This window comes from Astatotilapia calliptera, chromosome 14, assembly GCF_964374335.1.
Source record: "Astatotilapia calliptera chromosome 14, fAstCal68.1, whole genome shotgun sequence".
NCBI lineage: Eukaryota > Metazoa > Chordata > Actinopteri > Cichliformes > Cichlidae > Astatotilapia > Astatotilapia calliptera.
The window spans coordinates 36,579,783-36,604,406 of NC_137435.1; the positions used below are offsets into that span (position 1 = coordinate 36,579,783).

At 40.8% G+C, this 24,624-nt stretch overlaps 1 protein-coding gene across 1 annotated transcript in view; it reads right to left on the reverse strand.

Annotated features, from left to right (window-relative positions):
- nlk2 (nemo-like kinase, type 2) overlaps positions 1-24,624 on the reverse strand; it is a 48,343-nt gene that overhangs the window by 10,120 nt on the left and 13,599 nt on the right. Inside the window, exons 4-5 of the mRNA XM_026193491.2 lie at positions 20,612-20,718; positions 3,210-3,295 (exon numbers count right to left, since the gene is read on the reverse strand). Coding sequence (XP_026049276.2) covers positions 3,210-3,295; positions 20,612-20,718 — 193 coding nt within the window. The remainder of the gene's footprint in view (positions 1-3,209; positions 3,296-20,611; positions 20,719-24,624) is intronic.

Genomic DNA, 24,624 nt, shown 5'->3' on the forward strand with positions numbered 1-24,624 from the left:
AGTGCCATAAGGCCAAAGTGATAACTAAGTGGCTTGGAGAACAAAATATTGAAATGTTGGGTTCATGGCCAGGAAACTCCACAGACCTCAATCCAATTGAGAGCTTGTGGTCAATCCTCAAGAGTCGGGTGGACAAACAAAAACCCACTTATTCTGACAAACTCCAAGCATTGATTATGAAAGAATGAGTTGGCATCAGTCAGGATTTGGCCCAGAAGTTGATTGATAGCATACAAAGGTGAATTGCAGAGGTCTGGAAAATAAGAGCTAACACTGCAAATATTGACTCTTTGTACGAACTTGATGTAATTGTCAATAAAAGCCTTTGAAACTTATGAAGTGTTTGTAATTATACTTAAGTACATCACAGATACAACTGACACAAAGATCTAAAAACACTGAAGCAGCAAACTTTGTGAAAACAAATATTTGTGTCATTCTCAAAACTTTTGGCCATGACTGTAGTAGAGTTTCACTGATGTTTTGTTTCTCATGCATAAACATATAATTTCATAGTCTATGTGTGTATATTAATGGTTAACTTTTCTTATTTGGTCCCAAATAAATAATGACAGAAGATTACTTTTGAGGTTTGAAATCATACTTTTTTCTACCCTGAAAAGCACATGCAGTTTCTTCAAATACTCTCAATTAACTTGTATCTTTGTAAACTGAATTGACAGTGAATAAACTCTAACATGTTAGAAACCCCTAACTAAGTTCCACTCTAAATAATTAACAATGACTGAGTGAAGATGGTGGACAGGACCTTTGCCATACACATTTTAATTCACTGGTAGCGATAGATGTGAGAAATGAAATAGAAACATGGAAACTTTGGAAAAAGTACACTAGGTTGAAGCCAGGAATAACACATCTCTTATTCGAAGAGATGTCTTCTGGCAAAGAAACGTGTATCTGGCAACTCAGTGCCAGGAACTGTAAACCAACAAAATTAGTAAGTGGGACAGAGAAAATCTAAACTTCCCAGTGCCAGAAAAGGGAACCCAAAAACGTTAAAAAAAAGAACTACAGAGAAAAAAGAGTCACTACCATTTGACGGACAGAGGAAAATGAAACTGGCATCTTGCTGCAAGTATAAATGGAGAAAAGAAGAGCTAATGAGGAAGAAAAGAAATGATGGTGCTGGCAACTTTTGCCTTTTGCAGTAAGGGCTGGAAAGGTTTTCACTGCTCACAAATCAAAGCCCTAATCTTTAACTTTTTAAACAACCTCTGGAGACTGCAATGACTTGCAGTGAGTTAGCATTCCTGAAAAGTGTTTTGATGCATGCTCAACCAACCAGGTAAGTAAATCCCAAAAGGTTGATTCTGTTCATCTGGACGTAGCATTTGGGAGAACGTTTCGTCACAAGTAACTTCTTCAGTCTCAGCTGACTGCAGTTTCCCCAAATTTATAGACAGTACCTTTGCACAATGACTGAAACTAGCCCACTGATGAGCAATGGGCTGTGAGGTCAGTTCCTTGATCATTAATTTGCAAATTGTCATGATGGGGATTGGCTGCAATTACAGCATTGTAAGATGGTGAAAGATGTACCCTTAGGCTCCCTCCTTGATTCAAAGATGGTCTTTCCTTTTTCATGTAAATGGCATCCTTGACTCCCCACTCAATCCAGCGTTCCTCCCTGTCCAGGATGTGTACATCCTCATCACTGAAAGAGTGTCCACTGGCCTGTAAGTGTAAATAGACTGCCGAGTCCTTGCCTGATGAGTTACTTCTTCTGTGTTGTGCCATCTGCTTCGCCAGAGGTTGTTTGGTTTCCCCGATATACATCATGGCAAACCTCCTGGCACTTCACAGCATACTCTATATTACTCTGTGTCAGGGGACCCGATTCTTGGGGTGGACCAATTTTTAGCGCAGCGTGTTTTGAGGTTTAAAAGCCATGGAGCTCAATGATCAGTGGTCTTTGAACAATGGTCATGACAACTTGGATATTAATGATCAAGGAACTGACTTCACAGCCCATTGTTCATTTAGTGGGCTAGTTTCAATCACTGTGCAAATATACTGTTTATAAGATTGGGGAAACCTGTAGTCAGCTGAGACTTAAGAAGTCTCAGCTGACTACAGGTCAGTGACGAAACGTTTCTCCCACTGAAAATGCTACATCCAGATGAACAGAATCAACCTTTTAGGATTCCTAAAAAGTCACTTCAGGAAGAGTGAAGATAAAGGAGAAAAAATGAAACCGAGAATGTTTGGGTAGCAGATAGAACTGTCCAACTTTATGGACTGCATGTAATTTTGATACCTTAAGTTTCTGTTCTCCTAGTGGTGAACAGGAACAGGAACTTAAGGTGGCATCTCTGTGGCAACCGGGTCATGGTCTTTGATAAAACCAGCGTTTCGTATAATAGGTCATTGTGAAGAAGATCTGTTGGAGCTTGAATTAAACTATCCTTATTTGAGGTAGACAAGGTTGTCTATGAAGAGACAACTGAAAAAGAATAGAATATGAGGAGGCAGCATTACTGCCTCACAGCAAGAAGGTGCTGCGTTCGAATTCATCATCTTTATGGTGTCTGCTTCTCTCCGGGTACTCTGGCTTCTTCCCAAAGTCTAGATACTTGCTGTAAGTGGGCTGGAAGATCCTGTGGTTCTTGCATCAGGAAAGAGCTGTGTGGTCCAAGTTCTACTTTGTTTTTCCCTCTGGTCTGTTCTTTTAGGCATCAACTGGGCGATCGTGGCTCAAGAGTTGGGAATTCGCCTTGTAATCGGAAGGTTGCCGGTTCGAGCCCTGGCTTGGGCAGTCTCGGTCGTTGTGTCCTTGGGCAAGACACTTCACCCGTTGCCTACTGGTGGTGGTCAGAGGGCCCGGTGGCGCCAGTGTTCGGCAGCCTCGCCTCTGTCAGTTTGCCCCAGGGTGGCTGTGGCTACAATGTAGCTTGCCATCACCAGTGTGTGAATGGGTGGATGAATGGATGTGTAAAGCACTTTGGGGTCCTTAGGGACTAGTAAAGCGCTATACAAATACAGGCCATTTACCATTTTATTTTTACCATCAACTGTGATCTGTTTTTTTGATTTTTTTTTTCATTCCTCTACAAACATCATCATCTATACTGTCAATAAATATTCATAGTTTTTATTTCTTTATCTGTCACATGCCTGTCATACAACTCACATAAAGAATCCTTGCCATAGAGATAGGGTTAGGATTAATGCTTGCCTGTCCCACACACCTTGAGCACACAGTTGCTGTTGACTAGGAGGTTGCCAGGTTTGATGTCTCGATGTAGAATTCCAGCAGAGTGAAGGTACTTAAGTCCTGGTGATGGTGGAGTAGAAACAGACAAATTCATGAATCATGATATCACTTGTGCAAACAAGCTGAGCTACATGTTCTTACACAGAAATTCACAGGTATCTGCTCATTTACAAATAAGGATGTTTGATATTTAAAAAAATTATACAGTGTTAAAATATCAAAATTGTTACCACAACAGTTTCATGTAAAAAAATCAATCAATTCCTAACTGGCTGCCTCAGAATCAGCTGGGGGGGTTTTTTTCCCTTAAATTAGTTTAGTATATTTAAACCTAGCAAAAGTTTTCTTTAGTTTAATAGAAAAAAAAAGAATACTGTAATCATACATACAGTATATTTTAATGTATAATGATCTTTCAGCCATGTTGGCCTGCCATCTTGAATATAGTGGTTGAGATGGATTTTGTTATTCCATCATGTTTTATGTGGCTAAAGACTGACCACACGTGTATCATGCCAAGAGCCAAAGAGAAAAGAAATTGTAAGCATTCACGTGCATGGAGGCAAATTTTAACTTGTGCCTACACCTTCAGATTCAAGACATGAAGGATCATACCTATGTTTTATCATCTGAGAAGGTGTCCCCTTAACCGTAGAAGCACACACACACACACAGACACACTTGACTTTCCTATTTTTGTGGGGAGTTTAAAACTCTTCTTAAAACATATTTATTTGCTTAAGCCTTTGGTACTTTTTAAAAGGTTGAATCAATTTTTTTCCTATTTTTCCAATTCTCTATTTTTAACATGTTTGATATTATTTTCTGTTTATGCTTCTTGTATATGTACACTTTGTGAAGCCTGGCTTTATTTTAAAGTGCTTTATAAATAAAGGTGCTATGGTATGGTATATGTCAGGGGTGTCCAACTCCAGGCCTCAAGGGCCGGTGTCCTACAGGTTTTAGATATCACCCTGGGCCAACACAAATGAAACAAAGGATTAGTTCATTACATCTTGAGAACTTCAAGACACGCTGAAGAGGTAATTTAGCCATTTAAATCAGCTGTGTTGGATCAAGGACGCATCTAAAACCTGCGGGACACTGGCCCTTGCTTAAAGCAAAGAAGAAATTGCAAGCAGAAAGTATCAAAGCACTCACACAAATTTATACTCCAATGCATGCATCGGAGAGCAACCTGGGGTTATCCAGCTAATTAGGTTGCTTTTGAAGGTAACATTGCAATATTTATCCAATTGAATTGAGGTTTGCAAATGTGAAAAGAGTTAAGGCACTGATATGGTGATAAGGCACTGCCTGAATGACATTATGATTGGGAGATGAGCTAATAGATGAAAGTTTGAACCTAGATTTGCCTTAGTCAGTGGCAAAGGCATGCTCATCATCCTCTCGAAGATTATCACTGTGAAAGAGCAAAAGTAATGCTGACTTTGTTCTGAGTATGTTAATTAGATAAGTATAATTCAACTGATATGATTTTTTGATGATTATTATCATTATTATTGTTATTCTCATTATTGTCATTATTATTAGATTCTGCTTATACTTGCCTCCTGTTAAATTGGATTTAAAAATATATCCTGCATTCAAAAAAGTCTAAAATGTGGACATTGCCACATTGCCTCATTTACAGTTCCACAAAGGTAAAAATACAAATGTACCCATGATATGGTCCAATCGAATTTTTTGATGTATAATTATTTTTGGAACACCTGACTGTGGGGGAACAGTGACTTAACTTCTGAATCCAGATCTGAGGACTGAGGTGAGTAAGAGTTTTGGGGGACTCACTTCAGTCCTGAAGGATAGTTTTGGAGTGAGCGGGAGTAGACTGGGAACTGTTGCTTGTGGGTGATATTCTGGGCGTGAAGTTTGAAATTTCAAGGCTATAGTGAAGTATTGTTTTCAGTTCAGTTAAATTCATTTTTTTTATATAACACCAAATCACAACAACAGTTGCCTCAAGGCACTTTATATTAAGTTAAGTTAAATACCCTACAATAATACAAAGAAAACAGAGAAATCCCCAACAATGACTCCCTATAAGCAAGCACTTTGGTGACAGTGGGAAGGAAAAACCCACTTTTAACAGGAAGAAACCTCCAGCAGAAGCAGGCTCAGGGAGGAGCTGCCATCTGCTGAAGCCACCCTAAACCCTAACCAGTTGGGGGTGAGCGGATGAAGACAGGATAAAAGACATGATGTGGAAGAGAGCCAGATATTAATAATAACTAATGATAAAATGCAAAGAGCTATAAACACATAGTGAGTGAAAAAGGTGACTGAAGAAGAAACACTCAGTGGATTATGGAAATCCCCCAGCAGCCTACACCTATTGCAGCATAATTAAGGGAAGACTCAGGGTTACCTGTTCCAGCCCCTAACTATATGATTTAGCAAAAAAGAAAGTTTTAAGCCTAATCTTATTAGTAGAGAGGGTGCCTGTCTTCTGAATCCAAACTGGAAGCTGGTTCCACAGAAGAGGGGCCTGAAAACTGAAGGCTCTGGCTCCCATTGTACTTTTAAATACTCTAGGAACAAGTAAGGCCGCAGTCGGAGAGTGAAGTGCTCTAATAGGTACCATATGGTACTATAGGGTTGTTAAGATAAGATGTGGCCTGACTGTTTAAGACCCTGTATGTGAGGAACAGGATTTTAAATTAGATTTCGGATTTAACAGAGAGCCAATGAAGAGATGCCAATATACGAGAGATATGCTCTCTCTTTCTAGTCCCTGTCAGTACTCTTGCTGCAGCATTTAATTGCCAATTAATTTAAGGCAGGGATTTTTTAGGACATCCCAATAATAATGAAGTACAGTAGTCAAGCCTAGAAGTAATAAATGAATGAACAAGCCTTTCCGCACCACTCTATGATATGATGTTTCTAATTTTAAAGATATTCCGCAAATGGAAGAAAGCAGTCCTACATATCTGCTAAATATGCGCATTGAGGAGCATATCCTGGTCAAAAATGACTCCAAGATTCCTGACAGTGTTACTGGAGGCCATTGTAATGCCATCCAGAGTAAGCATCATGATACAGCCCAAAGGAAACAGAATTGGTCCTAGCACAGAACCCTGTAGAACTCCATAATTAACCTGAGTGTGTGAAGAGAACTTTTCATTTACATAAACAAATTTGAGTCTATTAGATAGATATGATTCAAAGCACTGCAGTGTAGCACCTTTAATATCTATAGCATGCTCTAATTGCTGTAATAAAATACTGTTGTAAACAGTATCAAACACGGAGGTCTAGCAGAACAAGCACAGAGATAAGTCCACTGTCAGAGGATATAAAAGATAATTGATAACCTTCACAAAACCTTTGTATACTTTGATGAGCTTTGCAACTTGATTGAAACTCTACTAATTAGCCATTGCTCTGCAGAATATCAATTATCTGTTTTACCACTACTCTTTCAAGAATTTCTCAGATAAAAAAGAAGGTTGGAGCCAAGACAGCTTTGTTAAGTAATGGCTTTTTAAGTAATGGTTAACCACTGCCAGCGTTAAGGCCTGTGGTAAATAGCCGATTAATAGAGATAGGTTGATCATATTTAAGATTTAAACATTGATTTTGATTTTGAGCAGTCTTGTAAGAATGAGGTGTAAAAGACACCTTTATGGTTTGGAGGAAATAATTGCTGAAGTTAAAGATTGAATTGAAATATCAATTGGAGAAAAAGAGTCTAAATAAATATCAAAGCAGTTGTACGTCTGTAAAATGGTTATGAGTAATTTTTTTTAATGGTTAAAATTTTATTTGTGAAGAAGTTATGAAGTAGTTAATGTTAAAGGAATGTTTGGCTCAAATATGGCCAGATTTTTAGAAATGAGAGCTGTTCCATCCAAAGTGGGATGAATGTCTTCTCTCCTAATAAAACTAGGTTTCCCCTAAAAGGTTATCCAATTATCTATAAAGCCTACGTCTTTTTTGGACACCTCTCAGGCAGCCGTCAGTTTAAGACGAACGTGCTAAACATGTAATTCCAATTGGGGAGGGAACCACAAAAAATTAATAGTTCGACATTGTTTTGCAAAGTTACACATGGACTCAATATTAATTTTAGTGACCTCCGATTGATGTAACTGGGTGTTATTGTCGACATGAAGTATAATTTTATGGAATTTACATTTACCCTTAGCCAGCAGTTTTAAATTTCCTTCACTGTTGCCTTCTCTGGACGCTGGAAGACAATTGGGTGTGTCATTGAGTGGGGAACATCAATTATACACATGAATGGGTGATGTCACCCAGATAACCCGTTTTCCCGGCTGCTTGGAATAATCTGCCAGGGGAGAGCTAACGGGGCCTACACTACCTTCGGCTGAACCGACTACAGGGCCCTGGCTAGCTATTTGTTTTTCAAGGTTGTGAAGCTGGGTCTCCAATTCAGTGATCCTGGCCTCCAGAGCTGCAAAAAGGCTATATTTATTACAAGGATCGTTATTACCAAAGGAGACTGAATAGTAACTAAACATCTGACACAATGAGAAGGAAAGTGTAGGAGGGACAGGTGAAGAGGCCATGCTGCTAACGAGTCCACTGCAAGCTAAGCTAAGCTAAGCAATCCTTAAAGACATAGTGAGTAAATACTGTGAAAACAATTAGAGAATGAATCAAAAGAGTGATATAAACGAAAATACCACTGTGCACTGGAACAGGAACAAGAAGTGATACTCTATCAGAGAAAGAGCCAACAACAAGTGCGAGCACCACCCAAAGGATGGTGATTATTGTTCTGAAAAACTTGTTAAAGTTTTAAGAGAAATATAACAATGTGGGATAGATGTTTATTTGTTTTTTAATTCATTATAGCATATGAAAAACCTTTATATTACCTATATTTTATAATTGCCAGCCAGAATTCCTTCTGATATCGATAATATCAATGCTCAACGTTGCTTACAGAAAAATCATTAAGACAAAGCAACGTCTTGGCTTTAGATTGTGACACTTGGACTGGGAGTTAAATAAACAAAATTGCAAAAATACTGAAAGCTTTCAGGCTCCTAGTAGATTGACCTATGTTATAAATGTGAAAAGGCTTCTTAAGCTATCAAATTCACAAGTTTTGTCATCTGAGATTCAAACTCATCTGCGACTTTTTGGAGATGTACCTATGGTATCAATTTCAAAATGGTAGGCGATGTCTTATTTGAGTTATGTCAAAACTATTTAAAAAGTAAAAGATGCAATTATTTGCAACTTGGAAACACATTTTATTCACAATAGAACAGCAAATATTTAAAAAGACATACATGCACAATTTTATGAAAATATTACCAAATTTTGAATTTGATGGCAGCAACTTCCCTCAAAAGCTGCAACAGTAAGGAACAAAAAGCTGGAAAAATATCTGATACTAAAAAAAAATAGCTTGAGAAAAATTTTACAATTAATTAGGTCAACTAGCAACTGGTTAGTAACATGAAAGACTAGCAGAGTTTCTGAGAAGTAAAGAAATATGTGCTTAAGGGACATGGCTAAACACCGATACTGGATGCTTTTTGGAATTCTTTTTGGAGAATATGCACACCGCATCCTCCAGACTAAAGAGGGAAGAGGCTGACCGGCTTTTAACACACAGAAGAAGAAAAAAAATCACTCCTCAGTTCACAGTCTACATCTCTGATGGCATTAGTGCCTATGAGATGGGAAGCATCTAAAAACCTGAAAGATATACAGGTTTTAAAGCAACATATAATTGTGGTCAAAAGTGTACATGTGGACTGGTCCTTCTATAGTACTTTATGTGAGCACTCAAAACTTTTTTTTATATGCTTAAGTGGTTTTTTTTTTTTAATCTAACATTCACACTCTGGTGGATGCATCAAAGAGTAAGTTTGCATCTTGCCCAAGGATATTTGGCACGCAGATTGGACCAGCCAGGGATCAAACCAACAACCTTCCAAGTAGATGACTTGCTCCATGTCCTGAGCCACAAACTCATTTTGATGACTCCAGTGAACTGTTTATTTTAAAGGGTGGAATGTGTACATAGCAAACATTTTTACTTGACTTGGGGTGGGGTGTGAATTGATCTGTTTTTTTTTTCTCTAATCCACACAAAGTCAAAAGCAATTTTATACACATATACGCGCGCACACACACAGTTAGGTCCATATATTTGGACACTGACACAAACTTTGTTTTTTTAACCAGTTTATTGAAATATATTTCAAATATAGGTATATGATAGAGATGGACATAATGTGTAGCCTCTGAGCTTTTATTTGAGGGCATCCATATTGAAATTGGATGATTTTTGGATGATTTGCTGTGAACAGACAACATGTGGTCAAATGAACTCTCCATGCATTTGAAACAAGCCGTCCCTTAAGGTGCAAAGAGGAAAGAAAAAAAAAAAACATTAAAAAATTGCTACAATATTACGAGTGACAAAATCTATAGATTGGTACATCCTGAAAACCAAAGAAAGCACTGGTGAACTCAGCAAGCAAAAAGTATCGGACGTACAGGGAAGACAACAGTGATGGATGATCACAGAATCATTTCCATGGTGAAGAGACACTCCTTTACAACAGCCAAAAAAAGTGAACAACACTAAACGAGATAGGAGTATCCGAGTCTACTGTAAAGAGAAGACTGCATGAAAGTAAATGCAGAGGGTTCACCTCCAAGGTGCAAGCCATTTATTAGCCTCAAGAATAGAAAGGTTAGATTTCACTTTGCTATAAACACCCAAAATAAAAAAGCTAAAAAAAAAAAAAAAGTAGCCAGACAAAACCTGCCAAAGTTTTAGAACACTACAATTTTTCTATTTTTTTTTATTGAAAATTATGCCGCTTAATGTGTCATTGCACTCTGAAATAAAAGCATAGTACAAATAGCAGTTGGAGTCAAAAAAAAGAATGAATTTATAGACCAAAATGTGTTCTAAACTTTTGACTCATCTAATTAGCCACCTTTGGGGGCTGCAAAATGCTGTGGTAGCCGTTTTGTTTCAGGGTGCCTCTCACTCTGTACAGGTCACCGACCCTGGATTCAGCAAAACAGCGCCAGATCACCACACCTTCCCCCTCCATGTTTGACAGTTGATGCTACACACTGTGGAACCATCCTTTTGCCTACTCAATGATGTGCAAAGATCATGCATTTAAAGTTTTGATTCATCAATACCTTCTTTCATTCTTCAGTAATGGCGGTGTTTCATGGCCCAGGCAAGCCTCTTTGTCTTATTCTGACATCTTAGCAACAGCTTTCTTGCCTCAACTCGTCCTGTCAAACCTGCAGCTCGAAGTCTTCTCTTCATGGTTGAAACTGAGACTTGTTTACTACGACCACTATTAAGCTGTGCTTGAAGCTGTTGTCCTATGAGCCACCAGTCATGCAAGCTGTTAACTCTCAGAAACTTGTCCTGTGATTCAGTTGTGGCTTTGGGGTTGCCAGACCTCTTCCTGTCAGAATTGCCCCAGCTTCCGAGTGCCTTTTGAAGGAAACTGTACTTACTGACGCCTTGACTTTCTGTGCACTTTCTGTGTAGGAAAGACCTACATTTTTAACTGTTATGATGTTCTGTCTCTCTTCCATTGTTAATTGCCTTTTTCGCAACATTTTTGTAGCAACACACTACTTTCTGAAGTACAATACTGCTCAAATGATGGTCACAACGGTATGGTACCACAGTGTGTTCCAACACTGCTTTTAAGCAGACAGAGGGGGTTGCACGTTATCTAAAAAAAGCTGGAAAACATGTACGAATTAGTAGCACCAGCTTTCAAGGTTTGATCAACCTCCACTGCTGCAGAACACCTTTAAATTGTGAACCGATTTTGTGTTCCATGAAAAAGGCAATAAGTGGCAATGAGTGCTGTCGAGGAATTTTGGCCCACTCATCTTTGCAGAATTGTTGTAACTGAGCCACACTGAGGGGTATTCAAGCATGAAGTGCCTTTTTAAGGTCATTCCTCAGCATTTCAATCAGATTCAGATCAAGACTTTGACTAGGCCGCTCTTCATTTTGTTTTTCTTAAGCTATTCGGAGGTCAACTTGCTGATGTGTTCTGGATCATTGTCCCACTGCATAACCCAAGTCCACTTCAGCCTGAGGTCAAGAATAGATAGCTGGACATTCTCCTTCAGTTTGTTTTGGTACACAGCAGAATTCATGGTTTATTTACTGCAGCAGGTTTTCCAGGTACTAAGGCAGCAAAACAGCCCCAGGCCATTATACTATGACCAACACATTTTACTGTTGCTATGAAGTTCTTTTTCTAAAATGCTGTGTTCTTTTATTACAGATGTAATGGGACTCAAACGTTCCAAAACGTTCAACTTTTACTTTGTCAGTCCACAGAGTAATTTCCCAAAAGTCCTGGGGATCAATAAGATGTTTTTGGCAAATAAAAGACGAGTATTTGTGTTGTTTTTGGGAAGCAGTGGTTTTCTCCTTGAACTCTCCCAATTCCATTTTGCCCAGTCTTTTTTTTCCTGAATCATGAACTCTGACCTTAGTTGAGACATGTAAAGCCTGCGTTTTTTTTTATTGTTGTTCAATTTAAAAAAAAAAAAGAAAAAAAAAAAAGAAAAAAAAGAATCTCAGTTGTTGTGGCCTGGACCTCGTCAATGTGCTCTTGGACTAATTTTGGTAGGCCAGTAACTCCTGGGAAACTTTGCCACCATTCCAAGTTTTCTCCATTTGGTATAATGGCTCTCACTACGGCATACTGGAGTCCCATAGCCTTAGAAATGGCTTTGTAACCCTTTCCAGACGTCAGTAACTTTGTACCTCAGGTGTTTCGTTAGATCATGGCACAATGGTCTAACGAAGGCTAAAACACTTTTTGAAATGTTTTAGCCTTCTTCACTTTGTCAGACACGTTCTATATAAGTGATTTCTTCATTCTTCATTCAATCACACCTGAGTGTGCTTTGTGAAGCTGAGCTCAGCTTTCCAAAACGTGGTGTGGTGGGGGTGCGGTCTTTGGCCTGCTGCAGAGAAGGGGTGACGCAGTGAGCTCACAGGGCGGCACGGAGGCGGGGAGGGAACAGGTGCACAGGACTGTTTAACGAGGGAGACCTGTCTTATGTCTTTGGCAGTGAGGAGAAGAGGACACACACACTGGGAGCAATGGAATGACAGCGCCTGAGGCTGGTGCCAGAAACCGCAGGAGAAGAGACATTGTTTTGAATAAAGCACAATTATAAGCACAACCCAGAAGTGTCTGTATGTGGGTCCTGTGTCACAGTAGTTAATAACAGTTATTTAATGATTTAACAAGAGGGGCAATTTTTATTTTTTTTTATTTTTTAAAAACAGGACCAAGTAGGTTTGAATAACTTTTCTCCCTTAATCAATGAAATCATCATTTAAAAACTGCATTTTGTATTACCCTGGGTTATGTTTGTCTAATATTAACATTTGTTTGATGATCTGAAACATGTAAGTGTGACAAATATGCAAAACCCTAGGATATCAGGAAGGGGGCAAACACTTTTTCACCAACTGTACATATATATTCGTACATGTACGTGTGCCTCCACTCCTTTTTATAGTGGTGCCATACCCAACCAGGCATGGTAGAGCACAGTTGTTGGCGGAGGCAGCCGAGACACTCGCGTCAGTATGCTTGCTAAGAGGTGGTACAGGTGTTCTATATTGCTAACCCTCAAACACCTTTCCCCGGTCCAGAACGGATAGTGCCGCTACAACTAAAATATAACAGAGTCAAAGTCGGGATTAGCGCTTGCCTAACGCATCCCTTAACTGGGAAGACAGATTGGCCAGGGTTTAATAATCTGTTGGGGCAGTGTGTGGAGATACGTTCACCACTGATAGGGGTGTGTAGTGTCTGCAATGCGCTCAGTGGTGACGCTAGGTGTACATTGCCGACTCTGGGGAGGATGAGACAGCGGGGGCTTCTCAGGAGGCCCCACTGGCTCCAATAGTTCACTCCAAGAGAGATTTTCTACTAGAGCAATATTGTGATGACACTCTGGTCAGCCAACGACCAAATGATGAAAACTGTCAAGAACATGACCCTGACATAACACTGATCTACTTGCATTTTGTGTTTATTAGAGACTAAATGTATCAAGTGAGTCGTGACACTCACACAGAAGAAGAACACACCCAGTTGCTGGTGTCAAAAAGCCAGCTCAGAACTCCAAGGTGGGACATATGAGATATGGAAAAACTGAGGTGACTAGTGCTCCGATTTTATTGGCCGGGGGGGGGGGGGGGGGGGGGGGGGACGTGTGCCGATGGTGTGTCCTGCCCTGAGTGTCAGCTGGTGAACCAGCTGGCCATTTCAAAAGCAGTGTTGAATAGTTTCTTGGATTCACAAAATCTTGAATGGTTTTTGAAACAATTTCTTTTTGAAACTGGTTGGCACCCTTTCACCTCTTACAGTGCCACCACTGCTGACCCACACACACTGAAGCATGCTGAATTGGTTCATCTCCTGCTTTTACCCTGTCTGTCAGCTGTTTGCTGCCCTCAAGCTATGGTCATTGCCTACCAGCATACTTACAGTTACAAAAGGATATCTGGCGACTGAAGCAGGAACTTATGAAGGATGAGCTTCACAGATTTCATCTGTGGCCACCACACAAGCAAAGCACTGGCTTCCCTATGGATCTCCTGCTGTGCCAACATCGACAGGTGCAACTCCACCCAGTGCTCTATCTCGGGAGCTCCCTGTGATGCCACATTCCCCTGGTCTGGTTCTGCCACCACTGGAGGACAGCCAGTCATAACAGCCAATCTCCTGGCTCTGGCTGATGAAATGTAGCATGTCCATGGGGCAAAGCCAGTCTGAAGTCTGCTTCACACACTGCAAGTCACAGTCGTGGTTCCTGGTAAAGGGCTGCAGCTGACTAGACGCCCGGTCTGTCTACACCCAGAGGTTATTCAGCTGGTGAACAAATTTTACCCGCTGGAAAATGTGCAGGACCCGGCAGTGCCCTGGGTTTCCTTGCCACTACTCCTCCAGGCTGCCTGGCTCCAGCGCAGACACCTAGATGTCTCCCTCTTCTAGAATTCAGGCATCAGCATTTTTCACTGCCAGGTGCTGCTGATGCTGCTCCTGCTGCCCCCACAGCCGCATCTCAGAGCCCACATGTGGTCATGCCCCCAAGCTACCCATCACCACCTCCTCAAGGCGGTGTCTACCTAAAGTGATCGTTGTTGGCACCTTTATGGTTCAACACTTGGCGACCATATCTTTTGCTATCCTAAGAGCCGGTATGAAGAATATTACTCAGACCTCTCTTCAGCCGTTGAAACTCACCACAGCGTCTCTTCAATGTCAGCACTACGTCAGTCAGAGACCCTCAAACAAGACTTTATGCACCTTGTGGAAAGTCTGCAGAACACCAGAAAGCAATCCATTAACTGTGGTCCGCTGCTGCACCCCTGTTATGGTGACATAAAGTTCAACAGTCTGGGTCATTGACTTTTTCAACAAGATCACCTTCATCCAGAACCACTGAGGTTCAAGTACTGAATTAATCCTTCACTCATGTAGGACCCCTAAAGCATGAGGGAAAATCTCGCTATCTGCGACTCCGTCACTAGAACTGATATTTTCTTGCCATCACTACTAAACAAGCATTTCACTACTAAACTGCATAACCACTATTATACTGCTACTTCACCTGTTTTCTCAGTTCTAAAGTATTCATCTTTACCAATTCCATTGATTATAATGCATAAATTTAAAAAAGTCTTTGCCAGTATTTGTACAACCAGACTCAGTAATCTAATTACTATGCGCTGTAAGCCTCTTCCTCTTAAGCCTGTCTCTCCTGCAATTATTACCCCCTTTAACAGTACATCCTTATCTAACAAATCATTCCTACAATTTTGTCATCCCTTAAAAATTAGACATTTTCAAACCAGGCAACTGTTGCCTGTTACCCCTCAAAACTTTGTCCACCAAGTTAACACCATTTAGATAATTATAAGAATTATCTATATTGTGTGCAGTTTAATCCTGTTATTTTAATTCCTTTGAATTACTATCTTATAAAATTCGATGTGAATATCCAGGTTGCTATATTGTAATTTATTGACCTCCAAATCCTGCAATAATTTCTTGAATTAATGATTCCCTAATCTCCTCTCATCTGTTACTGTTAATTTAGATAAAATCAATTTGGTGGGTGACTTTAATTTACATATTGATGATCCCTCTAACTGCACTGTGACAGAATTTCTTAACATTGCAAAGGCATTTAATTTAGTGTAACATGTTACCGGCCCACACATAATTGTGGCCACACACCGGATTTAGTTTTTACTCTCGGTTTATCTAAAAACTTTTTTGTCTAATCTACTACTGATCAATAGGGGTGGGTTTTGATTATCGATTAAAATCAATTCTAGCTTGCATAACGTGAAATAGATTCATTAAAATCCTGAATCGATCGATCGATAAATATAAATTTATTTTGCCCAAAACACCAGAATCTCAGGTTAAACCTCACAAAATTTCAACAACCACCAAACATCTAAAACAATAAATGAGAGCAGGTACACAGAGTCTGCACAAAGACGTAAACACAAAGGGCTGAAAGCCAACAGCTCACTGATTCTGATCCGTCAGCAGGTCGGCACTTTGTGTTTACGCCCCTTTTGCACTAGATTCAGAAGCTGCAGGTTTTTAATCTCTCTCCAAACAATATTGACTGAACCAGCAACAAGAGAAGATCCAAACTACACTTCACATTTTGCATCACATAAACATCGTCATGAATGCCCTCTTAGTTTGCCGTTTTGCTTCCACCACGATAAAAATCACACTTCATGCAGAGCTCGCGGTCTCTCTCTTTCTCTCTGTACTTCAAGAACAGGTTCCCATCCAAAAATCTTTTTTCTGCATTATCTGCCTGCTTATTACGCGCAAGTCAACTGTTGTTTCTTTTCCCTTTTACTTACTTCTGAAAAGAAAGCCTCATTTCTGCTGTTCAATAGGCTACTGAACAAATTTAAACTTTTTAAAATTATGCAAAATTGCAAAACGCTTAGCTGCGTCTCTAATAAAACCTCTGTAACTTTGCTCTGCTTCACTTCAGCAGCATCAGGTAATGTTCATATTTTGATTAATGACTTTCTTTCATTTTTGATCTACTGCAGAACATTTTTAAGGTTATCTGCTATAAAAGTCGCCTTCATGTTTTTCTGTGTTTTATCCTCAGTTACTTTGACACAAAGGCATCGGCTGTGATGCTTACACTTTTGATAAAGTCTTGCAAGTGTCAGCTTTCTTTTTATAGATATAAAAATATGGAAATGTACTGATATGTGATCAAAATTATAATATTTCTGACTGAGACAAAATTTCCCAGATTAAAATCGAATCAAACTGAATCGTGGATCGAATCGATTCGGGACCTTGTGAATCTGAATCGATTCTAGAAATCAGTGACGTTACCCAGCCCTACTGATCATAAGCATGTAATCTTAGACACAGTTCTGCATCTAGTGTTGTCTTCCCAGAGAAAAACTGCTCATATTCGGAAGATGCAACTGCTATCATCATCACCCATCCATCCATCTTCTTCCACTTAATCCGGGGCCAGGTCGCGGGGGCAGCAGCCTAAGCAGAGAAGCCCAGACCTCCCTCTCCCCAGCCACCTCCTCTAGCTTATGCGGGGGAACACCAAGGCGTTCCCAGGCCAGCCCGAGAGATATAACCTCTCCAGCGTGTCCTAGGTCTACCCCAGGGCCTCCTCCCTATCATCATCACCCCGACCCAAAATTACATACCAAGCCCCCAAAAAATGACTGAAGGTGCATTGAGTGCGAGAGCAGCTGACCTGAGAGATAGGATCATGGCGAACCTGGAAAACCTAACCCTTGGCCAATTACCAAGATTATATGAAATACCCTCTGAAGGTCTACTAGAAGAATGCAGCATTACAGAAAATCCCTAAAATGGCCATTACCAAAACGAATCAGCAGATCTACATCACGACAACAGTGATCACTTTTTTGTTTGGCTATAAGATGAACAGCCAACAGGATCACCATCCCCTATGGAGAAGGAGACTAGGGGCGAAGATCAATGTAGTGCAGAGGGAAGTTAGCAAAACTACTGGAGCTGCAGAAAGGCGTTATGACTCGATGCCCCACACATGGATCCTGGAATGCCTAGAACTATACAATATCAGGAATTCAATGGGGATGTGGCAAACAACACTAGAGGTCAACCCACGGAACATGTCAACATCACGTGTAGGAGCTACCAAGGAGAGATCTGTCCCAACTGCTGTTCTACATAGGAAAGACCCCTTAGTGAGATCATTTACAAGACCTACAAGCTACAGACACTGACTTCGGAACTGAGCAATCATCAGCCAACTGCTCCAAATGAATGACATCAAGCTGCATCCCAGGAGTAAGCAAGACAAAGGGGGTGTCCAAATTCATCTGCTGCATCCTCCTGAGGCCGCATTTGTAGACCGATTACCTCACAGTGACGCGCCAAGGCTGTCAGAATTTGTAGACTCCTCCGAATGCACCCGACAAACGCGGATGTATCCTTTGTGGCCCACCATATCCCAGAATTCATAGAAATTCCAGTTTCTAACAATGGCAGTTGCTACTAAGTTTTAATATTACTCTTTCTGGGTCACAAATTAAACTTTTATGATATTTCAGGCAAGAATGTGGCTGTGCAACTTCAAATATCTGCTGGGTTTATCAAGACATCACATATTTGCAAAAGTGCTCTGACATTTTCGGAGACGTCTGTTACCCAGCAGCTCGATAGCTAGCCGGGGCGATAACAGCGAACTCCCCGCACAACCCACCTTTCGCTACTCAGGTTAAACATGATATATAAGTCACTTAGATAACTTAACAGTGTTATTGTTTGGCTTTTTCAGTGTTTTATTTGTTCATGAGTAAATTGGTTTGGCTGAGATTAAAGTTATAGTTTTCACACAGCTAAATAAACGCCAAACAGAGAACTGATTAAACAGAAGTGTGAGATGATCGAGAATTTATGCCAGTGTCCTGTTATATTATAGACAGAAAGGAGCAGACAGCCAAGTTTATTAAACTCCACCGAGACAGCTGGTGATGCAAAACTGAAGGCTAGACCGTCCAATTTCACAGTCGCTCACTTCCGGCCTAGCCGGCCTTTGGAGGACGACCGCGAAGGCCGGGTCCTCAGGAGGATGCAGCCTATGAATTTGGACACCCCTATAGATACACTGATTCATACCAGTAGGATCTACAACAACGAAATTCTAATGCCGTTAGGACTGGGAAAAGTGTAGTCAGTTCTGACTACTATCCCCTTATTTGTTACAGAGAGAATTGTACTACCAGGAGGCAACATTGCAGACATCAAGGACAGCTACAAGTACCTAATCCCACAGGCAAATGGGAGCCATAAAGAGGCCACTAGGAAATCTGCAACCTCCAAATACCTGCAGAAAGTAAAGCAAGTCCTGAGGAGTCAGCAGAATGGGAAGAACAAGATCCGGGGCAATTAACACCAATGTCCTGCCTGTGATCAGATACCCTGTTGGGAAAATAAGCTGACCAAAGGAGGAGATAGAAGCCAAGGAAAAAGACAAAAGAAAGTTTCTTACCATGCATGGAGCGTTTTACTCCAAGTCCAGGACCCTGAGACTGTATGCTAAGTGGAAAGTGGACATTCACTAGGCTGAGGCCTAGTGAATGTCACAACCACTATCCAGGATGAAACAACAAAGATCAAAAGATCGAAAGTCAGGAAGATGGGCAAAACTGCTCATGTGCTTAGGAAATACCTGAGCCAATAGAAATCCGAGAAAGAAGAGGAAAAAAAATCATCATGGAGGTACACTAGTACTAGGCTGTTAATGTACCACGGGCAGATCAGATTCCTGGATGAAAAAGCTGGTCTGAAAGACAGCAGAGAGGCACTAATAATGGCAGCATAGGAATAAGCTAAGATCCTTAGGGACTTCCAGGTACAGAGAGACAAACTGGTGATGGGTAACCAGACACTCTAGCGGTGTACAAGCAGATTAATACAGCCATAGTGATAGATATAGCTACGCTGAGTGATAGCAACATCAGGAAAAAGGAACACGAGAAGCTCAAGAAGTACCAAGGGCTGAGAAGATGTGGAAGGTGAAGTGAATAGCTGTCCCTGTGGTAATCTGAGCACTCGGTGTAGTGACACCCAAGTTGGATGAGTGGCTCTAGGTCATATTTTTCAGATCTCAGAAACAACACCTGAGACATCTGTCCAGAAGAGCACAGTTCTCGGAACAGGAAAGATACTGTGAAGTATATACGTGCATGCTCAAATATATACATACACTCAAACATTTTAATACGTTCCACTGAAGGTTCTAAAATGTCTTAACTTTAACAGTCAAGGCATACCAACTTGTTCCTCTATATTGTATGTGGATTAGAGAAAATCAAAAATAAAGTCAAACTTGTGCACCCAGGTTTTTTTTCTTTTTTTAAATTCAAAAAAGATGTATAGTGTATATTCACTTCACCCTGCAAAAAACACAAAAGATGTTTACAGAAATCAATATCAGAATTCTCCATCCTCATGAGTGCATGTAAACATTTGACCACAACTGTCAAATTTAAAATGAGCTAATATTTTTTGTTAAAATTGTACATTTTCTACAGTTTTGCATGTGATATTTTCCGTGTTCCATTGTGAATAAAATATAAATTTATAAGGTTTGTAAGTCATTGCATTTTACACAACATCTCAACTTTTTTGGAAATAGGTTTGTAGCTTTTATTGCAGTTTTTAAACAGATGGTAAATGTACTTTTTTCCTCAACTGTGAAATATTAATGTGAATATCCCCAGTACTCATTCTTAAGCTATGAGACCCAAAAAAGCTATTAAAAAAAAAAAAAAAAAAAAAAAAAAAAGGTAAACCCACCCCTATGTGATTTGAGTGCCTTAAACTCTTTAGGGTGTAAAGGTTTTCCTTTTATTATGGAATTTCCTAGTGTAAACCCAATCCTCAAACTCCAAAAATCTCTACCAACAAATCCTACTCACAAATTTATCACCAAGTGAAATAGAGAGCACCTCTATATTTCATGAAATAACAAGGCCAAACTGTTTCCATTCATGACTAGACTTCCGTTAAAAATACAATATAAAGATTTCCCATATAAAAATCTTAAATTAAAACTGAAGGTCATTGAATTAGTCACATTTCATTACTAATTTAGTTTTCAAATCTGTTGTTGTCAAGAGATGCAGAATTCTGAAGAGTCCTGTATTATTGTTCAACCTTGAGTATAATCTGTATAACTTCATCAGTACCAACGCTTGAGACCAGTCTATGGGCTGAACTTGGATAAATGTAACCATAGAGATATCTGAAAGAAAAGAAGACCTACCTCGCAGAATCTGATAAAGAAAAACTTTGGCATGGTCTGAGCTCAGAGGCTGCGGTGATACAATGATCTTATGGAGGTCACTTTGCATCAGTTCAGTTACTACATAGCTGATCAAGAGGAATTAAGGTTAAAAGAAAAACAAATATGTGCAAGAACATAAACAGTAAATCTCAATGAGAACCTGAGAAAGACAGTATAGTTATAATAAAGATGTGCTTTATTTTCTAAGATAGAGTTTAGGCATCAGCATCACTGCATTGTTTTCTTACCTTTCCAGTTATCTAATGTTAATCACTAGCAGCATTCTAGAAATGAAAATGTAAACTGGCATCTTCTTTCACATAAAGTATGGGTATTTGGAATGAAAAAGCATTACACAACAGATCATTGCAGAGTGTAAATACCTGCAGTTACCAAAACTTGTTAAAATTCACTAAACTTAATTCACACTTTTGTTTTCTGCGTAGCCTTAAGGCCTTACCATATTTCCATCTTGGGCAGATGGGCAAAAAGAATTCCCATGAATTCCAGAAATCAGAATCACCACAAAAAAAAAAAAAATAATTAAAGGGGGTTACCACAGGTATTTTGATTTAGTAGATTTTTACGCTGGATACCTTTCCTGGTGCAAGCCTCCTAGGAATTGTGTCTCCTCCTAATTTCAAACGTACAAGTTGATTGATGATGACGTATCCTGTAACACACCTTTGCAGAGTCTTTTAACGTTAGGGAACATGTAAATGGCCCCACACATACAGGGTCAGACACTGGTTTAAATATAAATAAGATGCAGAAAATTATTATGAAGAAAGGGATGCTTAAGAAGTACTGCAAGCTGCCCATAACTCAGGCCTTAGAACCTGCCAAACAAAGACTCACGGGCTTTGGCCTGCTGCTGGCAAGGTATACTATCTCTTCAAGGTGCATTTGAAGTGGCTTACCAGAGCTAGAAGCCAGGAGAATAAACCAGCTGTACTCCACTCCATGGAGTACAGCTGGTATACTCCACTCCATCCAAGGTGTATTCTCAGTAGCAGGGTAACAATATGAGAACAGCCCCACTGAGGCTGGAGACAGTAACTCTGAAAATGCATGTGGGAGAAAGACGTAACCCATATCAACAATGCTCAGAGGCTGGTGGAGCCAAGAGTAGACTACAGCACCCCCCAATGAACAACATCCAGTAACAGTGGCAGACGTCATAGAAAGGGCCTCTGAGCATCTGGCAACATAAATTAAGCAGCTGCAAATGGGCGAAATGCACTCAGAATGGCTAACTGAAGCCTGGACAATCCTGATGCCCAAGCATCCCCAGAAGGCACCGGTCTAGTACAACTATCAGCCAATAACCTGCCTTGGTACAACATGGAAGCAACTGTCAGGCATCATAGCGGCTAAGATGAACAGGCACATAGTTCAATACATGAGTGGGGCACAGAATGGAACTGGCAGGAACATCAGAGGGGTAAAACAACAGCTACTGGTAGATGGAGCAGTCACTCAAGATTGTAAGACTAGACTGAACAATCTGTGCACCTCCTGGACTCATTACAAGAAAGCCTATGATTCAATACCCTACACATGGATCCCAGAATGCCTAGAAATATATAAGATCAACAAAACCCTAAGAACGTTCATCAAGAAGTGGCAAACAACACAATAGCACAAGAGGTGATCTGTCACCACTGCTGTTCTACATACGCCTGAAACCCCTCAGTGCGATATTTGACAAGACTGGCTATGGATACTGATTAAGAAATTGAGCAATCATGAGCCACCTGCTCCACATGGATGACCTCAAGCTGCATGCCAGGAGTGAACAAGATATCGATTCACTGATCCATACCACTAGGATCTGCAGCAACGAAATTCCAGTGTCATTAGGACTGGAGAAGTGTAGTCAGTGAAACAAAATGTAACAAAGAAAGGGATAGTAGTCAAAACTGAGGGGATTGTACTACCAGGAGGCAACATTGCAGACATCAAGGACAGCTACAAGTACCTAATCCCACAGGCAAATGGGAGCCATGAAGAGGCCGCTACAAAATCTGCAACCACCAAGTACCTGCAGAAAGTAAGAAGTCCTGAGGAGTCAGCAGAATGGCAAGAACAAGATCCTGCCTTTGATCAGATACCCCAATTGGGAAAATAAGCTAGCCAAAGAAAGAGATAGAAGCCAAGGGCAAAGGCAAAAGAAAGCTCCTTACCATGCATGGAGCATTTTACCCCAAGTCCAGCACCCTGAGACTATATGCTAAGCGTAAGGAAGGAGGCTGAGGTTTAGTGAATGTCAGAACCACTATCCAGGATGAAACAACAAAGATCCATGAGTCAGGAAGATGGGCAAAACTGCTCATGTGAGTCAGTATCTGAGACAACAGAAACCCGAAAAAGAAGAGGAGCAAGAAGTGGGACCATCAAAGAAGGACGGGCAAGCACAGCATGTACCACTGTAAAATAGAAAAAGGCTGATATTAAGTAACATCAATGCCTTGACAAAGCTGGACTGAAAGACAGCACAGAGGCACTAATAATGGCAGAACAGGAATAAGCTCTGAGCACAAGATCCACAGTGTTGGTGCTCTACCACACCAGGCAAGACACTAGGTGCAGGCAGAGCAAAGAGATTTTCCAGCACATAACAGCATGGTACAAGATGCTAGTACGCAGATTCAGGACTGTCAGACCTTCAATTAGCCATTCTGGGTGTGTGCCATTATTAGCAGCTGGTTCATTTGTGCTGTTAACAGCTTATGGTGTACAGTTAGCTTCTTTAGCCTGTAGGCACTAATCATGTCAGGGCCCGGTGCAGTCCGACTCGCCATGATTTTTCTTTGCTCTTTTTCTGTAAGTGCTTTCTAACACTCAAACACTTTCATACTCCTATGAGAGCAACTTGCGGTTAGTATCTTGCCCAAAATAATTTGGCAGACTGGAGCAGATGGGAATCGAACCACCACCCTTCGAGTTAATATGCTCTTCCACTGCTGCTGTCTGCTCTTAGCTCCACTAGCCACTGAGCATTGCTGTTATGGATTGCATCCTCCTCTCATATGCTCTTCCAGTATTGCTGCTTTTCCAGACTTGGTCGGGCTTTCCCCCTGCCACTGAGAATGCACCTTGGATGGTTTAGGGGAGTACAGCTGATTTTATCTCTCTGGTATACCTCTTCAAGCGGCTTTCGAAGGCTGAGAGTCGTTACTTGGCATCTCAGTGACCACTGTGATTGTGATTCCCCTCTCGCCCTCTGGACGGTCATTATCCTTCAAACTCAGGTCTTCTACCAGAGGCCTGGGAGCTTCAGAGTCCTCCACAGTTCCTTGCTGTTCCTAGGACTGCGCTATTGTAGACAGAGATCATGGATGTTGTTCCTGTGATTTGCTGGAGCCTCCCGCCTAGTGTGGGGGTCACTGCAATGAGTGCTCCAGTTACCACTGGGACCACTGTTTCCTTCACATCTTCTCAAGTCCTTCACATCTTCTCAAGTCCTTCCCTCAACCTTTAGTACTTTGAGCTTCTCGTGTTCCCTGTTCCTGATGTTACCATTATTCGGTATAGCTACATCTATCACTATGGCCATCTTCTTCTGCTTTTCCACCACTACTATATCTGGTTAGTTAACCATCACCAGTTTGTCTGTCCATACCTGGCATAAAGGTTGATGTCATCCATGCAGCGGAGGTACCTGGTGACTGGTGGATTGTGTAGTTGGTATCCATAGCCAGTCTTGTCAGTGATCTCACTGAGAGGCTTCAAGCCTATGCAGAACAGCAATAGGGACAGAGCATCTCCTTTGTAAATCCCGCACTTAATGTTGACTTGTGCCACTGGCTTGAAGTTGGCCTCTAGTGTTTGCCACATCCCCATTGAATTCCTGACGAAGGCTCTTATGGCCCTGTTGATTTTATATAGTTCCGTGATTCATTTGTCGGGCGTTGAGTCATAGGCTTTCTTGTAAAATATCCAACTGTGGGGATCAGGACTGACTGGGCTTCAGTTAGCCAATCCACATA